The following is a 23,558-nucleotide window of genomic DNA, read 5'->3' on the forward strand; positions in this document are numbered from 1 at the left end:
AAAAGTTAAATATAAGTTAAGTGGATCTTATCTTTAGAATATTAAATATTAAATGTAAAACACACACACACACACACACACACACACACACACACACACACACACACACACACACACACACACACATACATTTACCCAAATAAAGCCCCTATACCAGCACATGGACACTTTAAGGACAAATCACACTGGATTACTTTAATCTGTACTTCTGTCACTATCTGTCATACACATATTCATCCCTTTCTGTGCAATTTGTGTATATCTACAGTATATATACATTTCCATTTGTGTGTGTATATAATTATATATATTTATTATATTATTCCTAACATTAATTTCATACTTTTTAGCTATACTAATACTTTATATTATTTTTTTTAATTATTTTTTTTATCCTATATAATTCTATATATCCTATTTAAATTTGTTTATGTTTACATGTTGTAAAAAAGCATTTCACTACATGTTGTACTCTGTATGAATGTGTGACAAATAAAATTGTAATTTTAATTTTAATAGGTTTCAGCTGTGAAAACAACTGAAAGAATCTATGCCTGTAAAAGCATAAACAAAAAGCAATATGCATAAGTTTAGTGATGGCAGTGGGTCGTAAGCTTGATGCAGTTATTAAAAGCAATTGATATTCAACCAAATATAAAAACTTTAATACTATCTGGTTCTATCTGTTTACCTCAGAATTGCATAGTCTGCCTCCTACATTGCTTTTTTCTAAGTTGTTTAACACATCAGTTTATAGACTACAAGAACAAATGACCTTGCTGTTTTAATATTTTCATAGGTGATGATATGTCGTTGCTTAAGCATATTCTGTTTGACTTGAACACAGAAGCCACAGCCCTGCTTTGCATAGCACTTTGATGTGAACTTTATTTGTACTGTACATATAAAGTTTACAGAGTACACAATGCATAGACAAGAGGGTTTATTTTAGAACCTGCTACAAGATCCACAAGGATACAAATCTTTAACTTTTTCGTTAATCCATCAGTATCCCATGATGCATTGCATCCATATATTGGTAGCTCAAAACAGCTTTTACAAAACAAAGAAAAGATAGTTTACAATCTTCCAATGCATAACTTGCAATAAATGGACATTTGCTTATTTTTAGATTTGAAATTGCCCAGTGCAACAGACTTGTTAGAGTAGAATTGATCTTGGCAATTAAGACAAAATGAAACAACAGCGGTTGGCAAAAAAAGAACTGTGATAGTCGAGATGATAAAAGAATACAGAAGTACAGTAATCCCCCGTTTATTGGTAAACAGACGCCACCCTGCAAAAGCTATTTTATTTATACAGTATTGTACTGTATTAACATTTTACTTCATTTCATAATAAATAGTTCTATTTTTATTAATAAATTTTATTATTTTAACATATGCAATTCCGCGATAAACAGGGGGCGCAAGATTCAAACCGCTGTAAAGCGGGGGATTACTGTACAGAGAAATACAGCTCAAGGTGAAGACAGAAGAATTGGACTTTAATAAAGGACAAAAGGACTTGAATCAGTTCGTACAGCAGGGAGACCAAGTGGGGACGCGTTTGCTGCAGGTTAAGTCAATGAACATCCACTCAGAAATATTCTGACTAGGGAGTCAGATAAAGAGTGTGTTGAGAAGGTTAATGAGTACTTTGAGAAAATGATGAAGAAAATGACAGAGAGAGGGTTAGATGATGTGGATACATTAAATCAAGAACTGGGAGATTAGCACGGATGATGTGAGAACAGCTATGAAGAGGATAAAAAATGAAATGGCGGTTGGTCTACATGGCATCCCAGTGGATGGATTGAGATGTTTAGGAGAACTGTACTTGTGCTGATTTTTAAGAATAAGGGCTATGTTAAGAGTTCTGTTAACTCCAGAGGCATAAAATTAAACATAATGACCAAAACAGAACTCCATGCAGTTATAGGGCCGAAAAGTGGAATCTAGGCTGAGAGGAGATGATGGATGAGTAGCAAGAAAAAAGGAAGGAGCACTACAGATGTGATGTTTGCTTTGACAATGTGAATGGAGATGTACAGGTTGTATGTGTTTGTAGATTTGGAAAAAAAAATATGTGTTGTGGCACTATATGAAGAAATCAGAAGTATGTGGCAGAAATGTATATGAGGGTGGTGAGGATACATATGAGGACAATGTGACAGCACTGAGGTGTGCGGTAGGCATAACAGACTCTCTCAAGCTGGAGGTGGTGATGGACTGGTTGACAGATGAGCTCAGACAGGAGTCTTTGAGGACTTTGATGTCGTTGTGATCTGTAGTGAGAGTAGGAAACAGGATAATATTAGCCAGGAGAGGAGGTCAACTGTCCATAATAATAGAGAGTGTGGTTGAGAAGTGCAGAAGAGAGTGCAGACAGTGTAGAGTGGGTAGAGAAGAATGGCAGGGGTGATTTATGAAAAGAAAACTTTTACAAGACGGCAGTGAGACCGGTTATGTTTTATAGTTTTGAGGCATTGGCACTGACAAAAGGAGAATGAGCTGGACGGGGCAGAGGTAAAGATGCTTTCATTTTTACTAGGAGTAATAGGGATAGACAGGATCAGATGTTAATACATAAGAAGAAAAGCCCAGGTAGGAGAGTTTGGAAACCAAGTAAGAGAAGAAAGATTGAGATGGTTTGGGCATTTGAGGGCATGAGGAATGCTGAGGCTGGAACTGTCAGAAGGAGAAGAGCAAAACCATGAAGGATGTTTAGAGACGTGGTGAGGTAGGACAGGTGGGTGGCTGGTGTGACAAAGGAAGATGCAGTGGACGGAGTGACATGATGCAGAGGGAGACGGATGATCTGCCAGGAGTAGCTGGAAAAACGAAAGTGATAGTATCATTAATTTATACTTCTCGACACAATTTCTTGCTGGAGCATACTGGAGCAATAAATGTTTAAGTTGTTTTATGGAACTTTCCTGCTTCTTATACATAATAATATCTGAGGATACTGTGATTACAAATGCTAAGTATAACAACTTATTTAATTAGCGTATTGATGTTTCAATGATTATGGAATTTTGCCTTTCTTTGTAGGTTAGACTATAAGCTGTAGGAACAGCTATCTGAGCACTTTTTACACTTCATCATTTTCAGCTATTAACTAATGACTGTTCTTTCCAAAACAAACGAAATAACAAGATAAAACTGTGCTAATCTTGTCACATTCAGAATCGCTTTGTATCTGCAAAAGTGGCCAGAGAATATTTGAGACTTTCAAATCAGCATTGAAAACTTCAGTCAACAGTATACAAACAATAGTCCAAGTACTTAGGGGAAAGTAAGACATGAATTCTAAGTGCTTTTTACACCAAAATCAAAAGTGGCCCTCTATTAGTGGCAAAATACTTTGTATTTGTTTTTTTACATCATACAATAAAAGTTTCAATGCCTGGTTACATTAGCATAGTGATAATATCTAATGTTTGTCATCGCTTATGTAAACATTTATGAGGTCATGCAAACGTTAAACATCTTCATTAAGGAGCACAGTACAGTACAATGACTCAAATCTGAGATCCCTGCTCAACACCAATGCCAACCAAACCCCTCAATACACCACTAGTCCCCCACAATATATGTATGACTCTATGGTCAATTACTCTGCAACACAAGTTGCTGTCTATCTTTCATTCACACAGAAAGCCTGCGTTAGGAAACCGTAGTAATATCTTGTGCTATATCTTTGTTACAATTATATATCCCATTAGCTATAAACCCACATGGATCTCAGTTTGAGCCCTTCATGAAAGGACATCCATTTAGTTCCTCTCTTTTGACTTTGGAAAAGGGCTGCTGTCACACTAGATATTTTTTATAGAGATCACTGGTTGAAGCACCTTCTTTGCTGAAAGGAAAAGAAAAGCTGATTTACATGACATGCACACAGTAACCATAACAACACTACCACCAATTTGTAGCTAGTAAAGGTTAACTAGCCAATAGTATTATTCATAATAAGAATAAAGACTGGATTTTTCTTAAACATGGTCTACAGAGGAGGCAGCTTGCCTGAGCTTTGGCTTGAGCAACAGTATTTGTGTGACTAGACAGCATTCAGACTATATATGTAAAGACTGGCATGTGAAGTTGTATCTCAATGAATGTTGCCAAACCCAAATATTTGTTATCTCTAGTTAAACTGCAATATAAAAAACTGACATTAACTATCATAGATTGAAGATTACACTACATTATGTGGACAAACGTATTGGGACACCAGACCTTTCCAGCCTATGTGGTTTTTTTCCAAACTGTTACCACAAAATTGGAAGCTGAATTGTACAGTTGTCTTTGGATACAGACCTTTTCCAGCATGACAATACTCCTGTGCACAAAGCCAGCACGAATCCATGACTTAAATGGGTTAGAGCACAAATCTCTACAACTACATATTCCCAGAAGAGTGGAGTATATATATATATATATATATATATATATATATATATATATATATATATATAGATGGGGACTAAATGTGGGATGGGATGTTTAGAAAACACATATGAATCTTATGGTCAGGTGTCCACAAACTTAGTCTATATAGTGTACAACATGCCCAAAAGTATGTGAATACCCAATCAACATGCCCATATGTGTAGGGTGAACATCCCATTCTAGTTTTAGTTCCACTTTAGTCTCTCTTTCGCTGTTATGATAATCTCCACTCGTGCATGGAGGCACATTCAGTCAATAAAGTATTAATAAGGTTAGCCACTGAGGATCATTTAAGAATTCCAGTCAGTATTCCAGTCCAGTTCAGTGGGCTCACGGTCAGGGTTCTCTGCAGGCCAAACAAGTTCTCCAACCATGACAAAACATTTCTATGGTTCTTAATTTTTTTTTGCACAGTGGCTTTGTCAACAGATTTAAGCCCTTAAATCTAACAAAAGGGAAATGTAGGTACCACCGCCAAAAAAGACAATTCATTGCTTCAGAGTTTGTGGTCACAGTTTAAGAAAGGCCCAGATATGAGTATAATGCTCAGGTGTCCACATAATTTGGATTTTCCAGGTTCTCTGGTTTCCAAAAAATACATGCAGGTGAACTGATTCTAAAGTGTCTTTATGTGTGAATGTGGGTGCATGATTATCTTTAATGAACCGGCATCCAATCCAGGGTCTGTTCCTGCTTTATGCCAGGAAAGGCTTGGCATCCACCAATGATAAAGTGGTTACTGAAACTGAGTGATTTTGGAATACCCCCTCACAATTTTTTCTCCGTGTCGTTTATTTTTCTTCTCGCCTACAGTTCCCTCTGAGCTGCCCATTGATTGTTCAGGAGCTGAAAAGTGCTTGACGTCACTATGCATTTGTCTGAAAAGTTAATTTTTCGACTTGGTTGAAAGCACTTTGCTGTGATCAAAAAACAGTGGCAGTGCCTATGGGGAATTGGGAAAAATGCCTAGTGTGAAAGCAGTCTAATGGAAACCTAGTCCCATGTACACATGAGGGAGTTCTAGCTTAAAGCTTTGAATCACCATCCGGTGTTAAAGCCAGTCTGACACAGAATGCAGGGTCAAAGATGCGAACAGTGCACAAACCATTCAGCAAGTTATCACACCATGGATTAGGGCAGGGGATTTAAGTAAAGCCTGATACTTTGTGGCATCCGAATTTCATAATCTCTATTTTCAGTGCCAAGACTAACAAAAAAGACGTTTAATTTCAGAAATGATATATCTGATATCTTCAACTACTTTCAGAGAATACAGTTGGAAAATAATCTTTCCATTCTTCGTAGAACACTCTGATTTTCTTTGGCTGGGATACAAAATATAAAACATAAACCTAGACATAAACCTAACCTGGGTGTTATAAAGAAACCTCAGTTAAAGGAACACTTGGTTCGGCAATGTTCAGTCCTCCCCAAGCCTCTGTTGCTGTCTTCCTCATTGCACGAGCTCCCTCTGGTGGACAGTTTGAATTCAGCTCTGGTGGTGATAGGCGTGTGTGTAATGGGATCTGCTGGCCTTCTGTAGGTTCTGCATGCTAGTAGGTCTGTCTCAGACCCTGCTGGTTGGTCTACAGCAGTATGCACAGCTTCTGACACTGTCCTGATCAGCACTGTTGCGCCGCTCATCAATATCCGGAGAGCCTAGTCAGAAATAACAGTATAACATCAAAGACAACAGCGATTCATATTCAATTTTGCTTAAGTGTAGTTTCAGATTAAGCTAAAGATCTGGTACAGTATTTATAAGTTGTATGTGTGTATGCACAGATGTGTGGAAATTGTGTTCAAATCCAAAATGTGGGATTCAATGCACAATATCCACATGCATTAAAACTCATAACAATGAATTTCAGTTGAAGCAGGAAACAAATTGCACATAGACAATCCCTGAACAGGTCTTTTAGTACAGTATTTTTAGTCATTTCTATTTTTCTTGCCCCAACTATGGATGGATCACCTATCAGGACTACTGGCAGTTATTTACAGGTTTCTATTATGCCAAGTCATGCACTTTTACCCTTTCAGCAAGTTAATAAATTCCAGGCAAATGAGTGTGTATTCAGAATATAGAAGAAATTCTGAAATGTTTCTGGTGATTAATTTGGAATTTATAACCACTGGATTAGTCAAATAAGGTCATGATCGTTTTTAAACTGGAGCTAGTGAATAAGGGGAAAAACACAGATAACTATAACACTGAATAAAGAGAAGAAATAGGGTCAAATTATTAAGCAAAATAATATCGGCCGCAGAAGACTGCAGCCACTGCTGGCTAATGAGTCAGAAGCCTTCAAGTAAGTTGCCTTTAGCACCAAGGCTTTTTAAACACTCATTACACAGCAATATATACAATGAATATGCAATGTACTAATATATAATGTGTGTGTGTGTGTGTGTGCGTGCGTGCGTGCGTGCGTGTGTGTGTGTGTGTGTGTATATGTGCGTGCGCACGTGTGTGAATAAATGTATTGGGCTGAGAAGATTGGCCCCTGCACTAGTTAATGCATTTTCGAGGTGGGGAGAAGCCTCTAGGACTTACTAATACATTTCAGTACCAAATGTTCAGTTCCCCACCGCATGCAACTGACAGCTGTCAACAAGCATTTCATGCAATAACTGTTTTTCCAGACAATCACCATAGATATAGACTGAGATTCTGCTGAAGTTGGTGCTGTCAGAAAATGGCTTAATAAATCTCTGTAGTTTTTATTTCACAAACATAAAGCCGATTTCCATCACATTTGTTAAAGTTTGAATTCAATGCTTTCGGTTTATAGTGCTTAATAACTCATCACTGTACTAATCAAAATAAAACTCAGAAAAGATTAAAAAAAAACAAGATGATGGAATCCCTTTATCAGGTGATGCAATGCTGCATATTTTCTGTGACCTGATTGGATGGGAGACGAAAAAGAATATAGGCTTTTTTAATAAAAGAAAAATAATAATAATTCAGTCACACTATTGTGATTGATTGTTTCTGTTAACACTGGTAGCAAAAGTCAATGGAATGCCTTTTCAGTAAGTAGAAATACCTTGAAATACTGGTAAATATGCCATGTAAACACAGCAGGCTTTTTAGATTAAAATACAAATTCATTTTCTCTGTTGAGTATTTGAACTTTAATAAAATGTTACATCAGGACATCCAGTTTTCAAAGCTGCTATTCTTGATTAAACACCATGGGCCATGAGATTAAGCAGAAAAACAATTATGTACTGTACTTAGAATCCTCAAATTCTACTCAACAGTTAAACTCCTAAACAGTTAAACCACATCATTGTTTTTTTCAGATTTTAATGGACCAAAAGTACTTTCAACATCAAATTGTTTAAAGTGGTACTATCAGGTACAGCTGCCCACATCTCTGCTTAACCTGGTGAATGAATCATTAGCTATCTCACCATTCTCCTCCTCTTCATTGTCCTCATCTTCTTCCAGGTGGTGCTCTTTAGCAGGCAGGAGCAGATGTCTGTGGCAAGGGCTGGTGGTGGTGATTTGACTGGATCCCTCCAGGCTGGTCCCAAGCTGTAACCTCCTCATGTGCCTCACGACGGCTGTTGCATTAAAGGCTTGCTGGAAACACACCGGCATAAGATCAAAGGGATCAGAAATGATCACCTACAGTGATCCTTTAAAAGACTTTGCTGATGTATTTTTTTTTTTCTTAATGATCAGGCATACAGTGCTTAGATTTATTTTATAATCTCTGCATTTCATAATCTCTGCAATATTTTGCTCCTCTTTTTTCAAATGCATAGTTCAGTCTGGTGAAATATTGAGTCTATATTTTGGAGATGACACCTGCCCAATGTTATTATACTCTATCTAAATAAAAGTAAACTAGCAATATTTGAATTATAATCTATTCTACAGTACTATTGCTTGTGAAACTGATATTGTGGTACTGTAATTGCTGATATCACAGATTCCAGTAGATTACTTCAGGATCTCTGTTGCAGCCTAGTTAGTCTGTTATTGCATCATTAATTGTAAATCTAATACACAATTGTGGTAAATTAAAACCCTGTAAAGATATACTTACCTTCCATTTACTCTTGGCAAAGTTCTTTTTAATCTGAGCACTGACAGATTCATGAATGTTCTTGTCGAGAGCAGTGTCTCCCGAGATCCTTCAAAACACAGACCGAAACACAGAGGGAAAGCAGGTGAGGGGGATTAGTATATGTACAAAGTGTTGTTTAACAAGTAGAGACAAAGCTTTCAGAAGCACTGTGAAATGGAAAGGGGGTTAGAGTCGTACCATGGGTGCTGTAATGCTTGTTCGCAAGTATATCTTAGCTCTGGATCTTTCTCCATTAGGTGGTATATAAAATCTTTAGCTGGAAGATGAAGAATGATCAACATTGGAATGTAAAACCCATTGATTAAATGCAAGACTGATCAAGATAAAACATGTACTGAGGACAAATTAATAAAGAAAAAAAAAAACATTTAGTGTCAAGGTCCAGACGTATTGCACATTAGCATACACTGAACTTTGTACATTAGTAAACAACATTTTCTGAATACAGGAAAGCCATAAAAGTAAAAAAAACAACAACAACAGAGAATCACCTGAGTCTGATATATCATCCCAATATGGAGAATCAAACTCATATTCAGCCTTCAAGATTTGCTCAAACAGCTTGGCGTCATTTTCATCATAAAATGGTGGATATCCACATAACCTGCAAAATGCATTTGATAAAAAAACATGTTTTTGTACTCCAGCGTTTCTTGACTTTAGAGGAAACTTTTTCCTAACGTGCTTTTTTATTAGAATGTATCCACATATTTATACAGCATGTATAGTTACAGCAAGTTAACTGAGTTAACTGCAATACAATTAGTAAGACTTACAATGACTTGTGTATTCAAACCACTTCAGTTTTTATTTGTCTTTTAAAAACGAATTTTACCTTTTTGCCCATGAGTTGAAATAAAACTTTTAGGTTTGTTTTACAAAATCTATTAAAATTCAACAACTGAAATCTCTTATTTAGTTACACATTTAGCCACTTTTAAGTAAATTACAGCTTCTTGTCGTTTTATTTCTGGCCCTTGTCATGCTTGTATTGGCCTCACTTCTCACCAGCTTCCCTGTCCCTACAATTTAAAAGCACCTCACAGCATCACGCTACCACCACCATGCTTCAATTTATAAATTGGTGCAGGTGATGAGCTGTGCTTGTTTTTTTTTTTGGCCAGATGCAAGGAATTCAGACAGGAAAGTTTTACCCTTATGCACTCAGAGCTCTTTAAGTGTCTGCCCAATGTATTTTATTCATGAGTGGCTTCTACCTAATGCTTTAAAAAAAAATTATGTTTTCCCTAATTATGTCACAATACGTTTCGATCACAAATCAAAGTAGATTCGTTTGAAACATGTTAGATTTCTCTCTGAAACATGTTAAATCATTTGAATTTGGGGGAGTTTGAATGAGATTTCTATCCCAAAATAATCAAAACCAATAGGATGCAACTAAAATCAACTTAAACTGCATTAGTCAAGGATATAATTACATAGTTAAATAAGATATTTCTGTTTTTGACAATATATTAAGTATAAAAAATATATTAATGTAAATAAGTTAATATAATCTATTTTAAATTAAATGAAAAATTATGTGTAAAAAGTAAAGGGGTCTGAACACTTTCAAAAGCCATTGTATGTACAGACTACCGTAGACATTTTAATTTAACTTCATGTTCAGCACGTGATTTGTGTTTGCAGACACCAACTCACAAAATGTAAGAAATAACCCCTATAGACCAGCAATCCACTGCTTTGCTGTAGGGTTTCTGAGCCAGAACCTCAGGGGCTGATAAAGGAAAAAAGAAAAAGCGAAAGAGTAGAGTACCCAGAAGACCTTGCCATCAATATACACTCTACAATAATTTTCACTTCTGAAGAGAAGCACCAAAGAGCTGCAGGCATAGAGAGCACTTCTCTATCACTAACAGCCTCACTCAAATCTCTTTGATTATTGCGTTTTCAGGAAAAGTGTGAATAAAGCTCAGAGAGACAGGCAACTCTTTATCATACCCACATATCCAGGCGTTCCACAGGCAGTTGACATCACAGTTCCAGAGTCCTCGATTTTTGAGAGTCCAAAGTCACTGATCATGATGTTGGAGTCTTCATCCATGCTACAATACAGAAGGTTCTCTGGCTGCACCAAGTCATAGGAAGAAAACACTGAATTTATGGTTTAAATTATTTTTAAATGAGTTTTCATTTGCTATCAGTTTTGTATTTTAACTGAAATTCTTTTCTATCATCTTTTTTTTTTTTTTACGTATCATAGACAAAAGCCATTGAAGGGGTAAACTAGGTTGGATATTTTGGTTATACTTAGTGCCATATTGCTAGGATCATACTAATTCCTTGCGGCCAGCATTGTCAAACAGATGTTATTAGAGACCAGACAAAGAGTGATCTAAAAAAACAAGGTACAAAAATATAATTGTACCCTGCCCAAATTAGGATTACAGGGACTGAGTCCCTGGCCCCCGGTATCCCAGTTTTAGTCAGATGGATATAGCAATGTGAATGCCTTTTCAGACAGCAGGCATATGATAAACAGTCTTAGATGGACCAGATCTTTGCAATGAAAACTGTCACAATTGCCTCCGACGTCTGAAACAATGCAGTAAAATACATGAGTACAACACATGCATGGTCTAGCAGAAGTTTGAGAGAGATATAAATGTAACCTCTTAAAGGACTGTCCATACTATGTATCGATTGAGGTTAGATAGTGTCTATATGGTACATGTCCAAGTCCTAAATCATATAGGAAGCTATGATGAATAGGCTGTTGGTGTCTGTTATGTCAGCAATCCTAAAATGCTCTGGTGCTCAATGTTGGTGAAAAAAGGTGGAAAAGGAGGTAAAGCTCACAGAAGATTTTTCTGATTCAATTAAAAAAGTCTGGAAAAGCCAGAAGGGCTGCATTAAAAGCTTCACAATTCAGGCTCCGTTGAAAAATCATTGCCAAGGTTCTGGCATTCTCCATCTGATAGTCACAAAAGAATTGCAAGCTTCTATCCAGAGATTAAGTGATTCCCTATTGGAGCTAGATGCTAGGCCGTTTGTGTAACTTGCCATTTTATCTAACAAAAGACAATGATAAAGTGTAGCTTCCACTTGAGATAGCTATTTGTTAGTCATAATTATACCCAGGATAGTTGGCAAATTGCACACATGGTTAAGAGCCAAAATACAAAGGTGCCATTCTGTGGCTTAAGCCAGCATTGCTGCTAGAGTTATTGACATATCTGTTCTTGCAGATAAGACTGTGCCCAGGCCAGGTTATTGTTCAGAGAAGTCTCTTTTAAGTAGTTTGTGCTTGTGTGCTTTGGGAGTACCCTAAAAGGACCTCTCTGTCTAAAGACATGTTGCACACAGATACTGGAATACTAAAATAGACATATACTAAAATCATTCGTTCACTTTCCTTCACCAGCTTCTACAGGCTAAATGTGTATAACCCCGTGTTTCCCTCATGAGTTTTATGACCCACTCCCTTGAGTGAATCCTTTGAGTGATTCTCATCTTTATTAAATAGAATCATAAATGGTACCATATGAAACCATAGTTCTACAATTAACTGGAAGACTAACAGATCATCTGGGTCATTTGAGTTGATGCGAATGGCCAGAGGACAAGGCACCGTTTTATAGCTATCATTGTCATGTGATGATGATTTTGCTATTAGTACTTGACATTGGAAACAAGCACACAGGAACACTCCATTGGTTCCAGACAGAAATCACCCTGGCAGTTCTTTAATTAGTGGACATAACTATAGTTATATACAGTATGAAGCCTATCATTTTTGCCCTATTATGAATTCTGTTTCCTGACAGGTGTCAGCATTTTAGTTAAAATAACCTAGCAGCCCTACCTTTAGATCCCTGTGCACAATGCCCACATCATGCAGATATTTCACTGCATCTAAAATCTGATGAATGAGTTTACTGGCATCTCTCTCTGTGTAGAAACCTTTCTCAACAATTCTGTCAAACAGCTCTCCACCAGATACCCTATCGACACACAGACACACAAATACACAATTAAGTTTATAGTTTCTAATATATGCAGAGCACTCTAGAATTACTTAAGTACTCAATACTCACAATTGCATGACCAGGTACAGGTGTGTCTGACTCTCAAATGTGTCCTCCAGTGAAACAATGTTCTTATGTTTTATCCTGCAATAGACAGACACCTTTTTATTTTTTTCTAATTATATTTTATTAGTAAATAATTATTGCTTTCTAAATGATTACAATTCAGTCTAAATGTTAAATAATACTTATTTCTATTCCTATTCTTTTGATATGAATGTACTGAGATTTCTTGTCAATGATCATCCAGCATTAGCATGTTTATATGTGCCTTGCTCTTTTTCATCAAAAAAATCATAAACTATTTTTGCTTTTCTTATTTTGCACAGCATTTACCTTGCATAAAGGAAATCTCAGGTTTCATTAAGGCTAATTGGCTATAAATGTAGGCTTGAATATTAGAATAATAATTGCATATTATAATGTGCCTTGTACACGTTTATTTTTCATTTGGCATGGCTGTCTTTTTTAAATGAAGGAGGTGTAGTAGGTACCTTAATTTCACTGCTGCCAATACTGATTTGTGCTTTAGGTTCTTATTTTATTCAAGTCATCATTAAACCTCACCTCATTTTCTTTCCTTAATATTGCAGTCTTGTTCAGTTGCCTTTATTGGTATGTACCACAGCCCCTAATCTGTTTACCACTGTCTCTTATTTTCTTTTTCTTTCTATCTGTCTTTAATTACAGTATTTCTCCCAGCATCAGTAAACTCTAACTGTCCTGTTTTTTTTTTCTCTCTCTCTCTCTCTCTCTCTCTCTCTCTCTCTCTCTCTCTCTCTCACACACACACACACACACACACACACACACACACACACACACACACACACACACACACACACACACTGTCTATCTTTCTGTCTATTTTGCCTGACCCCCTTCACTGTTTTTCTCCCGCCGCTTCCCTGAAGTGCTGAGGGAACCCTTCATACCATCTCAACCCCAGTGTGTTCTGTTTCCCCAGCAACTGAGACACTAAAAATAGGCCTGTCTCCAATACTCCTGACATTTCTGGTGCATGCTTCCTCCAGTTCTACAAGGCAACACCACACTGTTTACCCCTGACATGTGCTCTTAGAAACAGCTTATCTCTCTCTCCAGAGTCAGGCCTTACTGGTGTTAAATGAAACAGCATGAATATGAGCCTGTATTAAGTGACATTACACCAAATCATTATCCCAATCTAATTTTTTACATATGTTTTGTATTTTAAATGTTTCTTTTTCATTTTAATTTGTATTTTGGATATATTTGTAACTTGTAACCCAGAAATGAAACTTTTTTAAATGTTGTTTTGTCCTTTTTAAACCATCCTTCCAACTACTGCACCTCCAAAGACAGCATACGGAACATCTCAGATTGCCTCCCCAGACTAAAACGTTGTGCACCTCCACTTCATCATGAAAAGAGATCATCTGATATGTTTTGCCTCATAATAAAATATAGCCCTATAACATACTGCGTACCTGGGTGTTTTGCATCATTTTATACATCACCTGTGTAGCACAACAATCTCGTTTTCGATACTGTTCTCTTTGCCCTCCAGTGCTTTCTTGGGGATGCACTTGACAGCAACCAGGCGCTGAGTATTCTTCTCTTCAGCCAGCACCACCTCAGAGAATGCCCCCCTGTAAAATTGCCAAGATGATGGGGGAAGGAAAGAACTCATGTGAGACCAGTTCGGCTGTTATGACTGTGCTGGTTTTGGATAATAGAGCTGGCCGTGGGGGCTGCATTAAAGAATGCTAATGACAGCCTGCAGTATATATGGGTACTGTAATATCTGTGGGCTGATATTCTGTTGATAAGTTCATTTATTCATCACTTTTGCATAAGCCGTGACAACTGTTCTACCTGTCTCAGTATCAATTTGTAGATAAGGACCTTGGCTACAGATACACAAGCAAACACAGAGTAAGCATAAAAGCAAAGAAAGCAAACCGCATAATGACACATAATAACACTGTAAATGTACAGTAGCAAATAATTAATAATGAATAATTTTTCACAGCACACACATTATATGTATTATATATAATCATACATAATAAAAGAGTGACAAACAATAACTGAAATAACTGTTGTTATTATTAATGTTCTATATAAAACCACAGATCATAAACTTTGACTGAAATTGATCTTAGACTGATTTATTAAAACACATTTAATAAAACTTCACAAAGAATAACTGTAGTTCAGTGCCAACATTAAAATGAATGTTTATCCGAAGTTAATGTGGAAAAAAAAAAAGCTTACTTACAAACTTGTGGGGTTTGTACTGAAACCATTTCTGACTTTAATCTCTTGGTGAAATATCTCAGTCAGTACAGTATATTAACTTGCATTGTTGACTACATGCCACTTTGTAATTGGTTATGTGTTGAAAGAGAGCTTTACATCAGCTTACACAGCAAAAACATTCTACAAACAACCTAGAGGATCAACAGACATGTTTTGAATGTAGTACTGTTGAAGGCCTCCATGATTCTGACTAAGCTAGTGTTGGTGTGCAATTAGAGGAAACACAATTATTGAATAATTGTATTATTTTAATTATTTTTAATTTTTAAATTGTTAGAATTTTATTCTCCAATGGCCTGAAATGTCAGATTATTAAAATCGATAATGCAGATAAAATGTGTGTGTGTGTGTGTGTGTGTGTGTGTGTGTGTGTGTGTGTGTGTGTGAGTGTGTGAGAGAGAGAGAGAGAGAGAGAGAGAGAGAGAGAGAGAGAGAGAGAGAGAGAGAGAATATAGCTGCAGACTGTTTCAAATTCAGAATTATACACTGTAGAGGACAAGGACCGTTATCACATATACAGTGCTGTTAAAAAGTATTTGCCCCCTTCCTGATTTTTTTTTTGTTTGTTTTATTTGTTTGCATAAATTGTTACAAATAAATGCTTCAGATCATCAAGCAAATTATAACCTCAAGTAAATACAAAATGCAGTTAATGATGATGAAGGGAAAAAATATTATCTAAAAATAATCTGTTCCCACCTGCCTGGCCCTATGTTACAAAGTAATTGCCCCCTAAACTTAACAACTGGTTGTACCATAATAACTGACAATAAGTCTTACACATCACTGTGGAGGAAAACTTTTTTACAGAGCTGTATGTTTTGGTTTGATGTATGAAAAAAGTCTACGATGTTCTGAGCATGCTAGATTTATCCTTAAAATATCACCGGGGTACTGTTCTCCCCATGGCAACTACCAAGCTGTCTACACACTAAAGCAAATGGATCTCTACAATAAAAGAACTACAGAACAAGCAGGATATGTGCAGACTGACCTTTCAGCATATGATGAATTTGCAGAAAGGTCATTCATCAGTGTTTAATACTGTTGGTGACTGGAGCAATCAATCAATGGGAGTGTTACTCCTACACTTATCTGTGTGCTTTATCCTTACCTTCATTTCATTTATTTATTGTTGCTTATTGCAATTACTGAAATAATAATTGAGCAGCAGCCTATTCAGAATGTATTCCCAGCTCTCACCCTGGTTCTGGTATAGGCTTTGGATCCACAATGACCCTGACCCTGACTGACTGACTGACTGACTGACTGACTGACTGACTGACTGACTGACTGACTGACTGATTGAATGAATTAATGAATTAATGAAATAATTATAATTATAAGCATTCTAAATGTGCAGTGAGTTTTCAAAATAATTTATTTCTGCAGTGTACCTCATGGTGAATTGTGTAAAGGTAAAGTTAATTCAGCCTAAATAATGAATCAACTCAATTACATCACAATGTTATTATGAATAATAATTAATTATTTCAACTTTTTTATGTTCTATGTTTAGGAACATACAGTGGATTATTATTTTTTACTTTTTCTAAGAAACACTTGGCAGACTGTTTTGGGAGCTAAGTTCCACAGTGAGGCTATGCAAATTATGCCGGAAACGACATCCATATATCATCACCCAGGACCCTAAAAACCATCTTTGGTCTCTACAGCTACCATTCCAGCCCTATGAGAAATCTCCTATACTGCCACCAGGGCAAACAGTCCTTTATGACCCCATCATGATTGTTCCATAAACATACTGAGTCCGCTGATTGGTCTGGCACAAAAGCAAAACAACAACGTGATAGTTATTTCCAAAATCTGAGACCACTGTGAAATCCCAAAGCATTTTGTTTTCTAAATTGTCCCTAATAGAAGAAGCACTGCTAGTTAAACACCTTATATGGTGTTTCACTGGTACTAAAATAATATTTGAAAGATGTGTAGACAATGGTGCCCTTTTGAACTTCTTCTTCTTCTACTTCTTTCGGCTTCTCCCATTAGGTTTTGCCACAGCGGATCATCCGTCTCTTTTGAACTTACACACATCATTTTCCTTCAATTCAATAATGAGTTATTATTCCCATACTCTCATTTGTCTTGTGTAGACAAAACAAACCCTTGGATTGTCTTTCCAAAAAAAAAAGATTTTTTACAATAAATCAATTTACTCTACTCAGATTATACCAGCAACATAAAATCCTCTGAAATGGGCCAGGTTTGGAATTTTGAGAAAATCTACAACATTGAAGGACACATCAAGGTTCTTCCTTAAAGATTATTATATGAAAAGCATCACTGTGTAAAACTAAATGTGCAGAGCAAGTGTTTTTAATCACAAATTGCTATCCTGGTTGTACAAAATCTACACACATCTGAAAAAACTGATATTCAATCAAAGAATTCACTGAGAACCCAAATGATCCTACACATTCTTTCTCTTCCTCTGATTCTCTTTATGTCTTTGTGCTTTGGGTTACAAAGCATATGCACTTTGTCTTAGTTTCTTTTGCAGTAACTGTAACAAACGCTACCAAACCTTTTCATTTACCTATTGTAGAAAAAAATGAACCAAAATGAAATACATCCTGGGATGGCAGTTCATTGCAGGTCGCTATGCATACCCAATCAAACACTTATTCTCACCTTGGGGCGTTTCACTTTCGGTGGAATGAAATCAGAGAAACCAAGAAAATCACTTGGACATGGGCAGAACTCATACTCCACAACTAAACCTAAGTTTAGAATTAACCCATTGCCCCAAAGCTATACCAAAGTTCAGCTGCACCACCTTATATACATAGTCAATTGCGTATGTACAAACAACATCTCTTCTCTGCATCTTATTACAATGTAATGATATATATGTATAGGATTTAATATGTATATACAGTAGTGCTTTAAAAAAAAAATTTAGGCTTGATTTAAACCTGCCTAATCCATCCTAATGGCCTACTTCAGTATTGAGTTTTCATCACCTGAAAACCACTCGCTGCTAAGGGTTGTTCCACATGAACAACCCGAAAGATCACCATCAGATTACTGTGAATGGTACCGCATAGAAACTTTAAAAATGGCTATGCATGTTCTTCCTCAGATAGCCTCGGGACAGCAATTGCTTAGAACAATTTGCACTTAAGGCATTCCATTACTGCATAGTTAAAAACTAGGTTAATGTATTAGACTTTACTATAATGTAAATAGAATAGACTCCGATCCTCATACTCAAATGTTTCTCATAAGCACATACAGTGCGCTTAGTAAACATGAGCAAAGAAGACAGTAATTAGCCATTATTGTTTAAGCTTTTAATCTCTTATTCAAATATTTCACAAAACACTGCTCTCTTTTTCTTTCTCTCTCTCTCTCTCTCTCTCTCTCATATATATATATATATATATATATATATATATATATATATACTAAGATACTGTTGTTGTTGTTTTTTCACCAATCATGTTACTGACATGTTACTCCAATTAACATAATTGTTTATTTAAAAACACCTGGAAGTGGCACCCAACCACAGTGGCAACTTAATTAATATCTATGCATCTGTATGGTGGCATATTATAAAGCTTAATTTAAATGCTTCTCCCCTAAGCCACAGACAGAAGACAACAGCATGCCCTTTTTAATTCTGCAATCTTGCATCCCCTTGTATGTCTGCACTATCAGACACTGGGAGAGTTCCAGAAAAAAACTAGTATGCAGGAAAAACAACAAGCACACACATACAAACAAACACACTCACACAAACACAGACACACACATACGAGCACACACGGCCCCTTTCTGTCTCATATGTCCTCATGCAGACACTAACATGCTGTGAGGATGCAGAGCGAAACGACAGAAAATGGGTATTCACCCACACACTCTGCAGTATAAATATAGCCACAGTGACTGAGGGCCGGTGCAGTGTTCAGGAGAATTGTAAGCGTGGCTCTCCTCATCTGAGTGCTGAGAGCAAGCTTCAGCTTCAGCTTCACTAATCACAATAATCAAAATGTCAACATGTCCCATAATACAGAATGATAAAAGACAGCATCTGGAATATTATAAAGCCAGAAAACTATGATGTGACATCATTATGCACCACTGCCATGCATGCAACGCTTGTAAGTATGGTTCACTATCTGAACCATAAAAACATTTGTTCTTAATCCCAATCTGTCACATTGCAGTTCCAATACTGACTCTCAAACAAAACCATGCACTTCAGAAAGATAAAGGCTTAGAACAAAATAAAATCATTTGAAAAAATAATGGAAGGAAATTAACTATCTATTTGGATTCATAAGCAAATGATTTATTTTATAAAACGCTTACGTTCCCAAAACTTCTTTGAAGTCATAATTTTCCTTGATGTCAGTTGTCTTCTTTTTCCAGCCTTTTCCTTCTTCTAAGGGCATTTTAAAGTTGGGCTGATGCTCCACTTGGAAGCTGAAAAGAGAGGATTAGGGATAGCCCAATGGATAACACAGGGGGAAAAAAAGCAAGATAAGAGATTAAAAGGCAGTAACAATGGTACATCACATTAGCAATCTATTCCAATTCACACTGTATTCACATAAAGGAAAATAATTGGGATCCAGGATTGAGTACCAGTCATACCATAAAATGTTTGACCAGAGCTAGTCAAAACCTCTGCTTTCCATATTTGCGTTGTGTGGAAAGATTTATTTTTAGGAGCTTGATAACCCTTCCACCAATTCCTGACTGACACTTGATCATATCAAGCTACTTCAGGTTAATGTGGTCTTGCCTTTTGCAATATTTTAAATTTTCTCATGTGTTTTCATGGGTTCAGGTTGAAGATGTAAATAACCCACAAGAAAAGCAGAATGAATTAGAGAAGCCAAAAAGCTCTTAGAGCTTATAGTCTAAGTCGGAAGGTTGAATGAGAATGTGAAATTCTCTAATATGCATCGAACGACCATGCATAACTGATATTTGATCCACGATATTTAATGGGGTTTTAAACGCTGTAGAGCTATGGAAGGTTTAGTAGGCAAACACAATATCTAATGTTCCATATCTTAAGTATTTTGCACATCTGTGCTGCATATCTGCAGCGCCATACCTTTCGTTCTGCAGCATTTGCAACTTACTCTACACCAATCATTCATTTTCCCTGGGGTTAGTAATACAATTTATTACTGCAATAATACTTTCTCTTTTCACTCAGAGGAAGAAAAAAAACATCTTTTTAAAGCTATACACGTTGCATTTTACTTTATACTGTGTTATACTGTTTTATACTGTTTTATACTTTAATTCAAAAGACTTGTGTTTACAATATAAGTTTTTTTTATAATATTAGCATATATAAATTAGTACTTAATGTAATTTATTTTGTATTGTATATGTTTAATGTATTTTGTGAGTTTTAATATGTGTCCACATTTAAGTTTTTGGATTGCAGCTTGAATTTCCCTCTGGGATTAACAAAGTGATCTATCTATCTATCTATCTATCTATCTATCTATCTATCTATCTATCTATCTATCTATCTATCTATCTATCTATCTGTCTGTCTGTCTGTCTGTTTAAAATTTGTGATGTATGTGTTATAAAATGTGCCGTGCATTTAAAGAAATGATGATGTCTTCTAATTATTACTTTATTTCAATTGACTTTGCTTCATGATAAAGCATGGTGTGAAACTTGATGTTGGGAGATCCCTCATGTAAAGCTTGAGCCAAATCCTGCATCTTTGGGTATGCGGGTTGCCAGGTCGATGAATTATCCGTCTATTTTTCTCCGCGCTAACTGAAGGGATTAAAAAATATATATTGTGTTAGTTAACAGTTACTTCCAAACGTGTATAACGACTACCATAGTTTTAATGTGACCTGGTCTGTTTGCGTGGATTTGGAATCGTTCATTGAAAAGCGATTACGTGTTAGTTTTTTCTTCCTGGCAACCTTGATACGCGACTTAGGGGTTGTGTTAGTGGAGGCGCGCGCAGGGATTCCTAGGACATGAAGCTGTGAGCGCCCGCAATAGACCCTTATTGTGCAAATTTCTAAATGCTTCAGCCTCGGGAGAACCTTTATAAAGATTTAAATACAAAATATATAGAGAGAAAAAAGAGAACAAGAATGATAAATAAATGCCTAAATAGTAGCACTGAATACCTTCAGCAATCTCAAACATCCAATAAGGATTGAAGAGGATGCAGTGAAAATGGCATCTAAGATAATGCATGAACCAGTAAATCAATCGATGTACTGTAAATTGTGCCATGGGGCATTGTGGTTGAGATGTGGAATGATCTTGGAATCTTTTTTCTATTCTGTAGTTGCGTGTGCAGAAGTGTCCCTTAAGAATGAAAAACATCATAAAACCTCTATTATCATACGCGATATTTGTAGGAACAAAGACAATGCTTATATAAACCCAGTTGAAGATTTTGGTCAATGCACCAAATCCCGCTCCCACCTCGTGAAGCCCAACTCACTAGATGCAGGATGGAAATCAGTGCTGGCAATGCGCAACTAATTTCTGCAAAACTCTGCTGTCATGCATTCAGGTGCAGCAATGTAGTAATGCCATGCTGCCTATGTTAGGACCCTTTGCCCGGTTAAACTGCTGATGCAAGGTTGACCAAATGCAGGACTAAAGGATTTAAAAATGCCTAGTCTTTAAAAAAATGTATAGGTTTTTATGAGAGGAAGGTTTCTAAATGCCTACCTGTTCGCCTGATCTCGGAGCTGAATGCTTTGCGTGCGGTCTTTAGAGCTGATGTCGCGCTCGCGCTGCTCAGCCAGACCTGCTCTGACGTCACATGCGCTGCTGCAGGGATCCTAAAATCAGCAAGATCCTCCGACATCCGGCAGCTGAGAGAACGTACAACATCTGGAGCAATGAGCACAGTCCCACAACTTGGAACTTAGAATCCAAAACAAGTCTTAATGTCTCGCATTGTGGGCAGGGTCATTGCCATCCCTATATATATATATATATGACTTGTTTTGCTAAGATTAATGTACAAGATAAAAAGTGGAACAAAGCATCTGAGATGAAATGGCATGCTGACTACTCCAAAAATATACTGTCTACTGCTGTCTGATTCATTAATACCCTTGTGAAGCAAATCCCACAATCATGCTCCAAAATCTAGAATCTTGGGATGGAGCAACAAAAAGCTGGAAAAGCAAGTAATACTGTTGAGTGGCAACAGGTCAGAAACATGATTGGGTTTTGAAAGAGTATCTCAGACAGATTATTATTATTAATACATAATTCAAAAGTTTTTTTAGAATCTGTGCAAGAGAAGCCATATGTGAACATAATCCAGAACTGCCACCATGTTACCACCATCTTTGGGTCAAAGCTAATTAAAAAAATACTCTGGCAAAAAAACCTGGAAAGATGTTCTGTAGTCTAACAAATTGGAATTTCAAATTTCATTTTGCACATTAATGGATGCCACATCTTATTGACTAAAAAGAAGAGGGGGTCATCTGGCTTTTTTTTATCAATGCTCACTTTAAATGCCTGCATCTCTGATGGTATGGAATTGCATTAGTGCCTGTGGAATGGGTAGCTTTTACATATAGGAAGAAACCATCATGCTGAAAAGTATATACAGGTTTAAGAGTAAGATATGCATCTTTTCAAGTCAAGTCAAGTTTATTTCTATAGCGCTTTTTACACTTGACATTGTCTCAAAGCATCCAGATGACATCTTTTTTTAGGGAAGGCCTTGCATATTTCAGGAAGGCAATGCTTAACCACATACTGCAACATATTACAACAGCACCATAGAATAGAATAGAATAGAATAGAATAGAATAGAATAGAATAGAATAGAATAGAATAGAATTGTTTATTGTCATTGCACAGGGTAAATGGAAAGAAAAAATAAATAAATAAATATATATATATATATATATATATATATATATATATATATATATATATATATATATATATTGCACATTTAAATATTAGGTATTGCACAGTCAATGTCTTTATACAGATTGTGGTTGGGAAAATATAAATGAGAGGTAGAAGTGTCTGAAGTGTATAAACGAGTGTGTGTACTGCAAATAGTTCCAAGCATTCACTGACAGTGTTTCTTGGTGTTCAGCGTTCTAATAGCCCTGGGGTAAAAACTGTTTTAAAAAGTACTGTAAAAAAAAACCCTCTCAATAGATCAGCGATTGTAGGACAACAGCAGATTCTCTTGTACGTTTTTTTTCTTGAGAATCCTGCCTTTTGTACCTATTATGTAGTGTTTGTAGTCCGGGTGAAATCATCACTAATATGTGTACCAAAGAACTCGAAAGTAAAGTCCTTTTCCACACAGTCACCTTTGACGTAGTTCAGATCATGAACAGTGCTATGTTCACGGAATTCTATGATCATTTCCTTTGTTTTTGTGGTATTCAGAATGAGATTGTTTTCTGAACACCACACTGACAGTTTTTGGACTGTTTCATTAACCTCTAAGATGAGACCAATCACCGTTGTGTCATCTGCAAACTTGATTATGCTGTTGGTGGGATGCGTTGATGCAGTCCTGAGTATAAATGGCATAAAGAATAGGACTCAACATACACCCCTGTGCTATTATTATTCCAATGCTAATTAGACGTCCCCATCGGAAGTTCATGTAGTAGTCA

The 23,558-nt window shown here is 36.5% G+C and overlaps 1 protein-coding gene across 2 annotated transcripts; it reads right to left on the reverse strand.

Moving 5' to 3' along the window:
• Nucleotides 1–862: 862 nt before the first annotated feature.
• On the reverse strand, nucleotides 863–21,786 carry camk1a (calcium/calmodulin-dependent protein kinase Ia). Of its 2 annotated transcripts, none has more exons than XM_046858733.1 (13): nucleotides 21,622–21,786; nucleotides 19,255–19,368; nucleotides 14,112–14,243; nucleotides 12,622–12,696; nucleotides 12,390–12,528; nucleotides 10,526–10,652; nucleotides 10,226–10,301; nucleotides 9,055–9,167; nucleotides 8,741–8,819; nucleotides 8,522–8,609; nucleotides 7,881–8,052; nucleotides 5,827–6,116; nucleotides 863–2,287 (listed from the first exon to the last, which is right to left on the reverse strand). In XM_046858733.1, exons 2-12 carry the CDS (start codon nucleotides 19,335–19,337, stop codon nucleotides 6,025–6,027), a joined length of 1,176 nt encoding a protein of 391 aa, XP_046714689.1. In that variant the 5' UTR covers nucleotides 19,338–19,368; nucleotides 21,622–21,786; the 3' UTR covers nucleotides 863–2,287; nucleotides 5,827–6,024. The 2 variants fall into 2 exon arrangements, with proteins under 2 accessions (XP_046714689.1, XP_046714680.1); XM_046858724.1 differs by having other exon boundaries at nucleotides 863–2,833.
• Nucleotides 21,787–23,558: the final 1,772 nt, after the last annotated feature.

The sequence above is a fragment of the Silurus meridionalis genome, chromosome 1, assembly GCF_014805685.1.
Source record: "Silurus meridionalis isolate SWU-2019-XX chromosome 1, ASM1480568v1, whole genome shotgun sequence".
Taxonomy (NCBI): domain Eukaryota; kingdom Metazoa; phylum Chordata; class Actinopteri; order Siluriformes; family Siluridae; genus Silurus; species Silurus meridionalis.